Below are 13,319 nucleotides of genomic sequence, written 5' to 3'. Positions count from 1 at the left end.
CTTGTTCGTTTATTTGAAGTCCATCAGAAAAGAACTCGGGATTAGTTTAGAGCTCTCTTAACTAGCAGTTGTTGGGGTCGACAGTTCCTGGTTAATTAAGAGCTGCATTATGCAATAAAAAATAACGGAATATTATTGGGAGTGCCACAATAAGCATTCAGCAGCAGCATAGAAAGCTACACTTGGAAAACTTGCTTCAGGGCATTGCCAGATAAGGATGATATGGAAAACAAACCCAAGAGAATGCCAAGCTGCTTTGAGAGGTTTATGAAAGATGTAGCATGGAAACAGCCCCTTCGGCCCATTGAGTCCACACCGGCCATCGATCACCGATTCACTGAAGATACATTAGTTCCATGTTATCCCACTTTCTTATCCATTCCCCACAATTTTCAGTGGTCAATTAACCAACAAAGCCGCATGTCTTCGGGGTGTGGAAGGGAACTGGAGCACTTGGTGGTGGGGGGGGGGAGAGAGAGCCACACAGTCACAGAGAGAACCTGTAAACTCCACACAGACAGGATTGAAGCTGGGTCTCTGGTGCTGTGTGGCAGCAGCTCTGCCAGCTGCACCACTGTGCAGGCTGAATGATCTTGCTAGATCATTCAGTAATCTGACTTCCTGGCCAGTCTGTTTGCCCCTTGGTTCCATTGTCCAATATGACTAATGCCAGGTACCAGAATAAGCACTTAAGTTTACTGTTCCCTGAAAAAGAAAATAGCACATTTGCACATTTGCATCTGAGGAAGGACACCAAATCTGAGGAAGGACATTATTGCCATAGAGGGAGTGCAGAGAAGGTTCACCAGACTGATTCCTGGGATGTCAGGACTGTCTTATGAAGAAAGACTGGATAGACTTGGTTTATACTCTCTAGAATTTAGGAGATTGAGAGGGGATCTTATAGAAACTTATAAAATTCTTAAGGGGTTGGACAGGCTAGATGCAGGAAGATTGCTCCAGATGTTGGGGAAGTCCAGGAAAAGGGGTCACAGCTTAAGGATAAGGTGGAAATCCATTAAAACCGAGATGAGAAGAACTTTTTTCACACAGAGAGTGGTGAGTCTCTGGAACTCTCTGCCACAGAGGGTAGTCGAGGCCAGTTCATTGGCTATATTTAAGAGGGAGTTAGATGTGGCCCTTGTGGCTAAGGGGATCAGGGGGTATGGAGAGAAGGCAGGTACGGGATACTGAGTTGGATGATCAGCCATGATCATATTGAATGGCGGTGCAGGCTCGAAGGGCCGAATGGCCTACTCCTGCACCTAATTTCTATGTTTCTATGTTTCTATCAACCTGCGCAGAATGCCATTGCCATTTATGGATGGTCATTATTGTGTCAGCATTAATTACTTCAAGTGTGCATTGGACAGTTAAAGCATTGTTTCAGTCAATATTTGAAACCATAGGTTTAAGTGAATAATAACAATTTGCTACACTCTACTTTCGGAGATGTTTTGATTTATCAAAGATAATGCACCATTGAATCTGACCATTAAATCTCTTTCACCATTCAGAATTAAAATGTAGTTTATGGCTCCAGTTTGTTACAGAATTGATATTAAAACTAAAATAGTAAGAGGAAAAGGCCAGATTGTTAGATTGTTCCGTAATCCTACTTCCTGGCCAACCTGTTTGTCCCTCAGTTCCATTGTCCAATATCAATATCCAGTATCAGCCACAACTTACATTTATAATAAAGTACAGGTGCACAACCTTTTATCCGAAAGCCTTGGGACCAGACACTTTTCGTAATTCAGAATTTTTCGGCTTTCAGAATGGAATATTTTTAGCGTAGATTTTAACGGCTGGCTCAGTGGTAGAGTGCTCGGCTCATATCCACAAGGTCGCGAGTTTGCGCCTCGATCCCGGCAGTTACTCGATCGCGAGTTTGAGTCTTCAATGTAGTTTTTTCTTGCAGAATAGGAGAGAATAGGGAGGGTTAGGCTGGGATCATTCTCTGCGAGATGATCTTAGTGCGGGAGACAAGTGTAGGAGAGGTGGTACACAAAATTGCTGGAGGAACTCAGCGGGTGCAGCAGCATCTATGGAGCGAAGGAAATAGGCGACGTTTCGGGCCGAAACCCTTCTTCAGACTGATGGGGGGTGGGGAAAGAAAGAAGGAAAAAGGGGAGGAGGAGGAGCCCGAGGGCGGGCGGATGGGAGGGTGGGAGGAGACAGCTAGAGGGTGAAGGAAGGGGAGGGGACAGCACAGGCTAACCAAATTGTGGGAATTCAATGTTGATGCCATAAGGGCGCAAGGACCCCAGACGGAATATGAGGTGCTGTTCCTCCAATTTCCGCTGTTGCTCACTCTGGCAATGGAGGAGACCCAGGACAGAGAGGTCGGATTGGGAATGGGAGGGGGAGTTGAAGTGCTGAGCCACCAGGAGGTCAGGTAGGTTAAGGCGGACTGAGCGGAGGTGTTCGGCGAAATGGTCGCCCAACCTACGCTTGGTCTCACCGATGTAAATTAGCTGACATCTAGAGCAGCGGATGCAGTAGATGAGGTTGGAGGAGATACAGGTGAACCTTTGTCGCACCTGGAACGACTGCTTGGGACCTTGAATGTAGTCGAGGGGGGAGGTGAAGGGACAGGTGTTGCATTTCTTGCGGTTGCAACGGAAAGTGCCCGGGGAGGGGGTGGTGCGGGAGGGAAGGGAAGAATTGACGAGGGAGTTGCGGAGGGAGCGGTCTTTGCGGAAGGCAGACATGGGGGGAGATGGGAAGATGTGGCGAGTGGTGGGGTCACGTTGGAGGTGGCGGAAATGGCGGAGGATTATGTGTTGTATTTGCCGGCTGGTGGGGTGAAAGGTGAGGACCAGAGGGACTCTGCCCTTGTTGCGTGTGCGGGGATGGGGAGAGAGAGCAGTGTTGCGGGGTATGGATGAGACCCTGGTGTGAGCCTCATCTATGGTGGCGGAGGGGAATCCCCGTTCCCTGAAGAACGAGGACATTTCCGATGCCCTGGTATGAAATGTCTCATCCTGGGAACAGATGCGGCGTAGGCGGAGGAATTGGGAGTAGGGGATGGAGTCTTTACAGGGGGCAGGGTGGGAAGACGTGTAGTCCAGATAGCCATGTGAGTCAGTGGGTTTATAATGTATGTCGGTCAGGAGTCTGTCCCCTGCGATGGAGATGGTGAGGTCAAGGAATGGTAGGGAAGTGTCGGAAATCGTCCAGGTGTATTGGAGTGCCGGATGGAAGTTGGTGGTGAAGTGGATGAAGTCAGTCAGTTGTGTGTGGGTGCAGGAGGTGGCACCAAAGCAGTCGTCAATGTAGCGGAGGTAGAGGTCGGGGATGGGGCCCTGGTACGCATCGAACAAGGATTGTTCAACGTACCCGACAAAGAGGCAGGCGTAGCTGGGGCCCATGCGTGTGCCCATAGCTACGCCTTGTGTTTGGAGGAAATGGGAGGAGTCAAATGTAAAGTTATTGAGGGTGAGGACCAACTCCGCTAAGCGGAGGAGAGTGTCAGTGGCTGGGTAAAGGTTGCTCCTCTGGTCGAGGAAGAACCGGAGGGCTTTGAAGCCATCCTGGTGGGGGATGGAGGTGTAGAGTGACCGGACATCCATGGTGAAGATGAGGGGGTGAGAGCCCAGAGAGTGGTATGCGTGGAGGCGGCGGAGAGTGTCTGAGGTGTCTAGAACAAAGGTGGGGAGGGATTTGACCAAGGGGGATAGGATGGAGTCAAGGTATGTGGAGATGAGTTCGGTGGGGCACGAACACGCAGAGACAATGGGTCTGCCGGGAGAGCCGGGTTTGTGGATTTTGGGGAGAAGGTAAAAACGGGCCGTGCGGGGCTGGGGAACGATGAGTTTGGAGGCTTGGTCAGGTAGGGCGTGGGAATTGATGAAGTCGGTGATGGTGCTAGAAATGGTGGCCTGGTGCTCGTCAGTGGGGTCATGGTCCAAGGGTAAGTAGGAGGAGGTGTCCGAGAGTTGGCGCGTGGCCTCAGCTTTGTAGAGATCGACGCGCCAGACTACCACGGCACCTCCCTTGTCGGCTGGTTTGATGACCCAGTCTGGGTTTTTGCGGAGAGATTCGATGGCAGTGCGTTCAGAGGGGGAAAGATTGGAGTGAGACAGGGGAGTGGAGAAGTTGAGGCGGTTGACGTCGCGGCGGCAGTTCTGAATGAAGAGTTCAGGAGAGGTGTACTGACTGTGTGGGCAGAACTTTGGAAGCGATTGCCCACCATTCTCAAAAGCCGCTGTGTCTCCCTGTCCCTGGGATAGTAGGGGGCGATCAAACAGCACAATACCCCCCTCCCCCTCCAACTCCAGAGGAATCCACTCCCCGATGGGCCGCTACGGCGACAAGTGGCAGTTCGCCCACAGCCCGAGCTGCGCCACCCCAAGAACAAGACGTGCCTTGCACACCATCAGCTTCTGCCCCTACGGGGAGCGTGTTCCTCTGGAGTTGGAGGGGGGCTGGGCTGGAGTTGCTGATCTGGGATCTCCGTGCTTGCAGTGGGCCTGGGGGTCGGTGTCCCGTTGGTCCTGACATCTCCGGTGACTGGCACTGACCTGCTGGCATCGCCGACGTGAAGACAGTGCAAAGCCCCCGCGCCGGTGCAATGGGCGGGGAGCTGGAGAGGGGAGGGAAGGGGTCACACACATGGCCGGGAAGCAGAGGGGTGTAGGTGGGGTGAAACTGAAGGGAGCGACAATCTGCTGCTGCCTGCCCGCTGAGTTAAAAAGTTCCCACGCAAGACTCATGATACACTGTGTATCGTGAGTCTACCGTGGGAACTTTTTAACTCAGCGGGCAGGCAGCAGCAGATTGTCAATTATTAACCATCCCGCGCAATATACCCTCATCTTCTCTTTTATGAATGGGGATTTAGTTCCCCTTTCTTCGAGGACCGACCGGAGGTTCCGCTGTCACCTCTGCGGGCCGCCCTCGGTGAACGTCTTCAAGGACCTTTCTTCAAGGACCGAAAAAAATGTCCGCTATTCGGAGCTTTTCGTTATTTGGATCTTCGGATAAAAGGTTGTGCACCTGTATAATGTAATGACTAGGCGATCACAATCTCAAGGAAAATTCCAAAGATTCATGATCTGCATGAAGAAAAGTTACTTTGACAGAGTAATGAATGGCTTGTCCTTGTATTTGGACGGCTCCCAGGTTAAGTACTCCAAAAGAAGGAATGAGTTTATTATCCATCCTGTAAAGCTCCCTCAGAATCTTGAGATCAGCTCCATTCCTCAACTCTATAGAATAGCAACATTTACTTGATCAAGCCCTGCAGAATAATAGGACATTCACTCACCAATGCAGTTGAACCAACAGTCATCCTCCAAGGTTGGAGTAATGATATTTGAGGTCTTCAGCTAGAAGAACTTTTATGTCGCAATTAATTTGAGATGCAACCCGGAGCATAGTACATATTTTTGTAAAACTGACTGGACATGAATAAACAAAGACCTTTGTTAAGTCTGTTGAAACAGTCTTTGCTTTCAATGTTCATGAGTATTTGGGAGATGGGAGAACAATACTTGGTGTTGAGCAGGATTTGTTTTTATTGATGGATGTTCATGGAGGAATTTGCAGTTCGTATGATAGTCTTGATAATTAAATTTGTTTATGAATCGAGTTTTATCTCTAAATGCTCTTGTAATACTCAAAATAACCTGAACCACACTAAAAGTTTGCCAAAATGGACTCCAGGTAAAGCGTTTGACAGGTGTGGCTACTTTAGCAGTGGAGTCACGGAAAGTAAGGCAAGGAATAAAACAATACTCATGATTTTTTGTTAGAACTCCCGCCTTGAGAAAATACGAGATACAGCAATTTTCCAAATTTTGCAGTTCCTTCTTCCAGGGATACAGGCCATTTTCCCCGTGTCTGTTTCCTACAAGGTCAGATGGCCAAAGGGACACCTTCATCCTAGCGCTCTAGATTAGAACTATGGTTTGTATTAATATTTGTCGGTTATTGTGACTTCTTTTCTTTCCCTCTCAATTGCATCATACCCTAAAACTGGTGGTAAGTGAGAGAATTGCATGCTCGAGTTTGTTTCTCCTCAGCTTCAAGTCTGAAGTGCATCAGTTCATGATGTTAAACCTTTTTTCCAAGTCCTCATCTACGTTCGCAGCTTTTTTTCGTATCTTCCATTCCGTTTTTCTGCTGCCCATTTCTGGATTTGTAGTTCTGTTTTCTTTTGATTTTAAATCAGCGTTTGGGTTTTTTGGGTTTAGTCTGCTCTGTTTCTGTCCTGGGGATGTTACAGGAGTTGGCCAGAACTAACGGCCTGCAAACATAGATTGCTTCTAGGTTTGAACTAGTTGTCTTCTAGAGCTATATGGTTTATGATGAGGATTTCAACCATACCATGGTTTGTATCAGGGGTATTGCTGTGTCTGCATGTGCCATGGCAGATAGCTATTGTAAAATCTGAATAGTTTCTGTGTACATACCACAGGGGTGATATGGTGAAGAAACAAATCAGGAATCATTCTAGCCAGTGTAGTATTGAAATAATAATTATCTTGGGTTTTTTTTTTTCCTGAACATGACCTTCCCACAGCTTGCATTTCTTATTAGATCTTAGACCCCAATTTTAAGAACCAGCTACCAGTCGAAATCATCCTTGCTTAGTGCAACTACATTTTTACAGACGATGATTTGTGCAAGTCTGCACATGTATATTTTGGATTTAAGAATGAGGGCATCCATCCATCTCTGCCAAAATTGGATTTACTTATTTGGCATCAAACAAAAGCGGTAAGCTTCATTTATTCAAGGCTTTATACCAACAACACTTGTCCATTGCTTCAAATGGACAAGTTTGAATGACTACCCTTTGGGTGTAATGCTTACTATACAAGGCCAAGCTTTTTTTTTGTCTATTACATTCACTATAGAAATGAAGTGTTCAAAATATCTTGAGAGTATATATCTTTGGGTCACAAAAGCAATCTTTTATCTGTAAGAAATGCAAACTGGGATTTGGTAGAGTTACAGTGTTCAAACACTTTCAATTGTGCTTAGGATCTCTTTTTCCCGTTCAAGTACAGTTGCATTTCAAGGAGTTGTGAGCAATGCCATAACTTAATTTGGACAGAGAGCTTAATTACTTTACCTTAAAGCACGCATACAAAAATAAATGCTCGATTAAAAGTTCCAAATAAACGAGCTTCTGTGACAACTCCACCTGAATGTCTCAACTGGAAAGCAAGGTGATTCCCCACAGTCATTTTGAGAGTTGGTGCACTTGTACTTGAAGAATATTCCAGAAGTAGAATACGCTCCTTTTAAGGTCCGACCCGCATCTCTGCATTTTTAGGAGTTTAGGTTGGTTGCAGTTTTTATGTGAAACTTAAGCCTGAAATAGGAATAAACTAAATAAGCACGTTCTTTTGCTCCCTCGGGTCTTTTAATTTGTGAATTTTGCTTGGCTCCTGAGTTTAAAAGGAGTGTACTGTACATTCCCCACCCCAGCAACCACCATTGAAACAGCCAAGAATATCTGGAAAGAAACTATTCAGTTTTCACAGATGATACAAGGTGCTTTTTAATCTGCCATGCAAGTCCTCTGATGCAAACAATTGCTTGGTCTCTGTCCTATCAAAAGTCATATCGTTCATTTGATAATTTAGAATCTTCTTAAGCAAACGCTGGGGATAAACAGCAGGTGGTAGAGGGGAGTAAACCCAGCCTATATACTCTGTACTTATCTCAATTCCTGATGCGTCTCTTGATATGCATAAACTGTGTATATATCTTCACTATTTTTGCGACACTGTCTGGTTGTCAACCTGGTCTAGTATTCTTTGACAAATGCGTCCTTGCCAGTGACTGAGACCTGTGGTCATTGGTGTGTTGCTGGTGTTTCTCCGCTGTGAGCTCTTGGTTTGTGGTTTGATTCATTTTTTGGTCTTCCCAGACACTTGTGTGTGCTGGCGGTGGCTTTCTCTCCGTGCCTCAAGGTACAGATGGAGTAATGGCACTTTCTGGAGCCCGGGAAATGTTGCCATTACTCCTGGTGCGTGCTGTCAGGTGGCTGTGTTGCGATAAATCTCCATACTTGCTTCATGTACACCAGACACCTTGTGGAATCCTGCTTAATCCACTGGGCACAATTCAGAACTTGTCCAAAGAACACCCATCTGTGATCCTTCTTCCTAACCACTCGAGATGCATTGTTTCTTGGATAGAAAAGATTTGGGCAGCTCATTAGACACGATTCTTTCAAATGGCTTGCCTTTCACTTCAAGCCAAACTCTTAAACATTATTTTTATAGTCATGTACATAAAACAATCCCAAATTATTTTTCTTCTCCAAATATGAATAAATAATTGATTCATTAAAGAACAATAGATATTCTCTGCAGATTGCAAACGTGTAAGAGGTTCCAGAATCATTCCAGAATGTATATTTTGAAAGAGATGAAATCTATGGAATGTATTTTCTTAAAAAGTCCGTAAAACTATACATTATTCATTTTTTTAAAGAAATATACATTGCCAGAATAATTCATAACCCTTCTAGGTTTGATGTCCTCTAATATTAGTACACCTTTTAAAAAATACAAATGATTTAGTCTTGTTAGTACTGTGTACACCATTGTCAAAATTGAAGTATACCTCAGACCAACATAGCAGAATTATTGTCAGAAAACATTTTAATTGTTACTTTCATCATCACTTTTATGAAAAATACATATGAATAGCCGTATTCACTTCTGTACGATTTAAACAATATATTATATATCTGCTTGAATTCCTTCCACACACGAACCGAATACTTTTTTTGTCCTGTGACCACAAGTTGATTTGACATTTGACATTATTGCAACTCCTCTGCCTGTTGCTCTCATTCCACTTTCTCAGCCTCATTGTGCTTGCATTCTTAATCTATCCTCAAACTTAGTAGCTGTGCTGTCTCCACCATCCCTGCCCCTGCATTATCTCTCCCTTCTACTTTCACTGCTATTTTCCTATCTCATCCATCACCCTACGACTACCATGTACACAATTCCTATTGTCCCCATACCCCCAAACGCCACCTTAATCAAAACTTAAAAAATAAACTATTTCTATTGAGCAGGATTCCACAATTAGATGTTGGGTTACGTCTTCTCATTGGTCTAAAACAGTGAACAACTGGAACTTAGGGACAAGATGAACATTAAACTTACGTGATCTGTCCATATAGTTGCAGTATTTCATGACGAGCCTCAAAGGTGTTTTAACTGACCATGTAATAATTTTTTGTTGCCATTTGAATGTAATGATTTAGAGACCACCTCCATGAGCAATTGTATTGTTGAAGTAGAAGAGCGAAAGGCAGTCAGTGCTAACACGTCAACTCTTTTTGTTCACAAGTCTAATTTCTTCTCCTTTATCCTCTTTTCCTCCAATTTCTCTTTGTGAACTTCGTTAACTGCTGCAGATGATGAGCCAGTTTCTGGACCAATGTAAGTATACATGAATATATATTTAAAATGTAGTACAATAATAAGGTTGCCAGTTTAAAGTATAGACTGCTCTGAGTTTTCTCGGCTCAAGTGAGTGAGATACTACGTAAATCTTCCTCCTCTCTACATCAGTCATAAGATCATGTGATAAGACCAGAATTCAAGTCTACTCCGCCATTCAATCATGGCTGATCTATCTCTCCACCTAACCTCATTCTCCTGCCTTTTCCCCATAACCCTTGACACCCATACTAATCAAGAATCTATCTATCTCTGCCCTAAACATATCTATTGATGGCCTCCACAGCCTTCGGTGGCAAAGAAGTCTACCTATTCACCACCCTCTGAAGAAATTTCTCCTCATCTCCTTCCTAGAGGTCCTTTAATTTTGATGATGTGCCCTCTAGTCCTAGACTCTCCCACTAGTGGAAACATCCTCTCCACATCCACTATATCCAAGCCTTTCACTATTTGGTAAATTTCAATGAGGTCCCCCCTCAGTCTTTGGGCATTAGGACAGATGCAGCCACTCCTCGACTTACGCAAGGGTTACATTCCGTGAATCCTGCTTAAGTCAGATTTTCTGTAAGTTAGAATCGCATCCTCTGCACAAAATAACTCACTGACGGTATTTACTGTCCCAGTGGCAGACGACTGTGTCCGGGGCACTTTCTACAGTGTGGGGTCTTCTGGGTAGGCACCACGTACTGATCACAGAATTGTTTACATAAATCACCTAAGTCGGGGAGCATCTGTATATGGATAGGAAGGATTTGGAGTGCTTTGGGCCAAACACAGGCAAATGGGACTAGCCCATAATGCCAACTTGGTTGGCCCACGTGGGCAAGTAGGCCAAATGGGCCTATTTCCATGCTGTATAGTTCTGACTCTAACCCCCAATCAGAGTGAGTTGTCAACTCAGTGCCAGATTAGGAGTAACACAATTGCATAATGCTGAGTTAAGATTCCACAACCTAATTTGCTCAAATGGTAATTGTTCACAAGACCTGATCTGGATAGATCTTCCTCGTCACCAATCAACAACCTTCTGAAATTTTAACACTTGTTCTTTTTGTTGGATTTATGTAGGATATTGGCCTCGTCAGAAGTTGCTATATGATATTCTCATGAAACTTTCACTCGTGATCTAACAGTGAATATCCCTCTTCCTGTTGCATTACCACTTTCTGCATGTCTTTCTGTAATGTCAGCTTTATAGTCTTGAAGTGTAGTACTCAATAGCTCCAAGTAACAACATTGAGTCTATTCTGCTACGTAATCTATGCATACCTATTTCTGTTTGTGCCCAATCAGGTAAATGCCATTTAGAAACAACATTTACCAGCAAAATCTGGGAATTAACAAATTGTAGGGATTTTAAATTTGCTGTTGACCGAGCAGAGTTCAACGCTAAAATGAGAAAAATAAATGGGGGTTTTTTGCTGCTCATTGAGGATCAAGCAGCAAAGTTACATTTCTAAAGAGGGTTACGTCCTTTATCCCTTACAGATACCCATAGATTGTTTTCTCTGGGTGAAGTACAGTTTACTTTGCAATAACTGACACCGTGGAGTGTCTCGAGAGGTTTGTGGAGAGGAATCTAAGGAAGCAGATTTAATAGCAAAAGAAAATACATTAATACCACCTTAGTGGCTTAATTCACCTAAAAACATCAGTTACAGTTTTCATTGATCTCACTTAAACTCCATAAAATAACAGAGTTGAGACAGGAGGCAGGATAGGGTGTTAAGAAAAATGTCCTTGATTTTGACATAGATTTGGCAATCCTAAGAATGGATTGATTTAGCAATAAAGGCCTGGTTGCAGGTGGTTTCTATCGTGTTGGGAAGGCACACTGAATATAATCAAGATTGTGCACAGTCTAACCTGTTTGCACATGTAAGTTTGTCTTTCATTCCACAATGTTGGATCATTTTACATTCAAGCATTGTTGTACTTGTGTATGAATACCGTAAATTACCAATAACTTGCAACAATTTCGAACAGGAAAACTAATTCCACAAATAATCATAAAGATAAGAACTTGCGCCAGAGAAATACCAACTAAACCTTGGTCATCAAGTAAGTAGTTTGCTACATTAATTTTCTTTAACGCTAATTGTATATTCGGGATTAATATGTCAAAATGTGCACGTTAGCTTCTCCATTTTGGTACGGATTTGTTCTTCATCCAAATATTTGGCAAGAACCAAGTCCTTTCTCTTCTGTGCTCATCAACTCTTTTTAATTGCTTCCAGATTTTAATTTGGAGGAGGTGCAACAGTTGTAGAGTCCACAACGTCTCGTCATTGAGACATGTGGGAGCATTTATACATTTCCATCTCTAACTAATTTGACGCTGACATAAAATGGTTCAAAACGTCTACAGAACTGGACAATTAATACTGGCCTTTGCCATGCCAATTCTGATCACCCATTAATCTGGCATATTTTAATTACATCTCTGGAAGTTAAACTAAATGTGCCTCTGCAACTAAGTTGCTGCACCTTGGCTTCATCATCTCTATATAGCAAATTCCCAGCCATTATTTGTCCAGAAAACATCACTCAACCAAATTACCAGCATGTTTTACGATCAATCCTGACCATTGTGAAAGTCACTTTGCTTTCTTTTCTTCTAAGTTATGGAAATTTTAATTTGTTGCATATTCAAAAGACTAATTGACTCTTTTTGAACCTCTGCAGGATTTTGGAAGAAAATGTCATTATCGGATAGTGGGTTTCAGCCAAGAACACTCACGTTGTGTTGTCCAAATGGGGCAGATTTTAACTTGTTTGTCTCAGCAGGAATAAGATGACGGTGTGAAGCATGTTTTGCCTTATTCAATTTCTCCTGAAGAATGAAGTATTAAGAAGATTGCTTTGCGAGTTTTAATGATAGGGTGTACTTTGGGTGCTTAATGTGCTATTTATGCTTGGTTTCCCCATCCCTAAACTCGCCCTCTCTTGCCCTGTGATTCTATTCCCCTGCACAAATCATGCATGCAGTGTTTATTATTCCTGGTATGCTCATTTGTAATGTTATTTAAGCAACTCCACAGTGTGATCTTTCATTCTCTCCTTATACAGCTGATAAATTAATGTCACTCAAATAGTGTTTGTTTGAATTTGTATATATTGCAGATTTTAGAGCTGGCTAAATTGAAACATATATATTAAAAAATCTAAATAAATAAATAAATATATATATATATATATCTACATTTGTCCCATTCCACTGATCAGGTAGACGTTAATGCTGAACTATCTAGTTATTTCACTGCAATTATGCCTGTTTTTGATGTCACCTTTTGTGCATAAGTATGGCATGTTTGTGCCCTAGAGTTTAAAGGAATAACATGATTAGTTTCAAATTTTTTTAAATTATCATTCAGAAATCTGCCCTCTTTAGACTCCTTGGATCAAATTTTCACGTTATTTTTCCTTTTAAAAAAAAACCAAAATGTACAAATGCATGAGGTTCCAGATTTAACTTTTTGGTTATAATTTCATCTAGTTCATTGTACATGTGGACCCATTGTGATTTAAAAAAATAAAAAACAACAAAAATGAACACGATATCTGCATGAGATTTGTTGAAGGAAAAAAATAGAATATTATAGATGAATATGTGTTGCTTTGGACTGTGAATTGCGAACAATACATTTGCTTATCTAGAAAGCTGTTTAAGTCAAACAAACATTTCTACAAGTAAGTATTTTAAATATCCAGCATTGGCCTATGTTGAAGTGGTTAGAGTTACACTATTGTCAAATCCCATAATCCGATGGCTAAAATGAATCTTTTAATTTTCTCATTAACATCACAGATGAATTGGCCTCCACAGCCGTCTGTGGCAATGCATTCCAGCTTTTGAGTTCATTGCCATTCCTGTAC

General features: G+C 42.9%; 1 protein-coding gene across 4 annotated transcripts in view; it reads left to right on the top strand.

Moving 5' to 3' along the window:
* nptn (neuroplastin) overlaps window positions 1–12,996 on the top strand; it is a 47,015-nt gene extending 34,019 nt beyond the window's left edge. For 3 of the 4 annotated variants that reach the window (XM_033014803.1, XM_033014802.1, XM_033014800.1), the window contains 3 exons: window positions 9,398–9,422; window positions 11,430–11,504; window positions 12,129–12,996. In XM_033014803.1, coding sequence (XP_032870694.1) covers window positions 9,398–9,422; window positions 11,430–11,490 — 86 coding nt within the window. In that variant the 3' untranslated portion in view covers window positions 11,491–11,504; window positions 12,129–12,996. The remainder of the gene's footprint in view (window positions 1–9,397; window positions 9,423–11,429; window positions 11,505–12,128) is intronic. The other variant, XM_033014801.1, reaches the window with a different exon arrangement.
* Window positions 12,997–13,319: the final 323 nt, after the last annotated feature.

The sequence above is a fragment of the Amblyraja radiata genome, chromosome X (assembly GCF_010909765.2).
Source record: "Amblyraja radiata isolate CabotCenter1 chromosome X, sAmbRad1.1.pri, whole genome shotgun sequence".
Taxonomy (NCBI): domain Eukaryota; kingdom Metazoa; phylum Chordata; class Chondrichthyes; order Rajiformes; family Rajidae; genus Amblyraja; species Amblyraja radiata.
The sequence above is the reverse complement of the archived record's forward strand: the minus strand, read 5'-3'. Positions and strand labels throughout refer to the sequence as shown.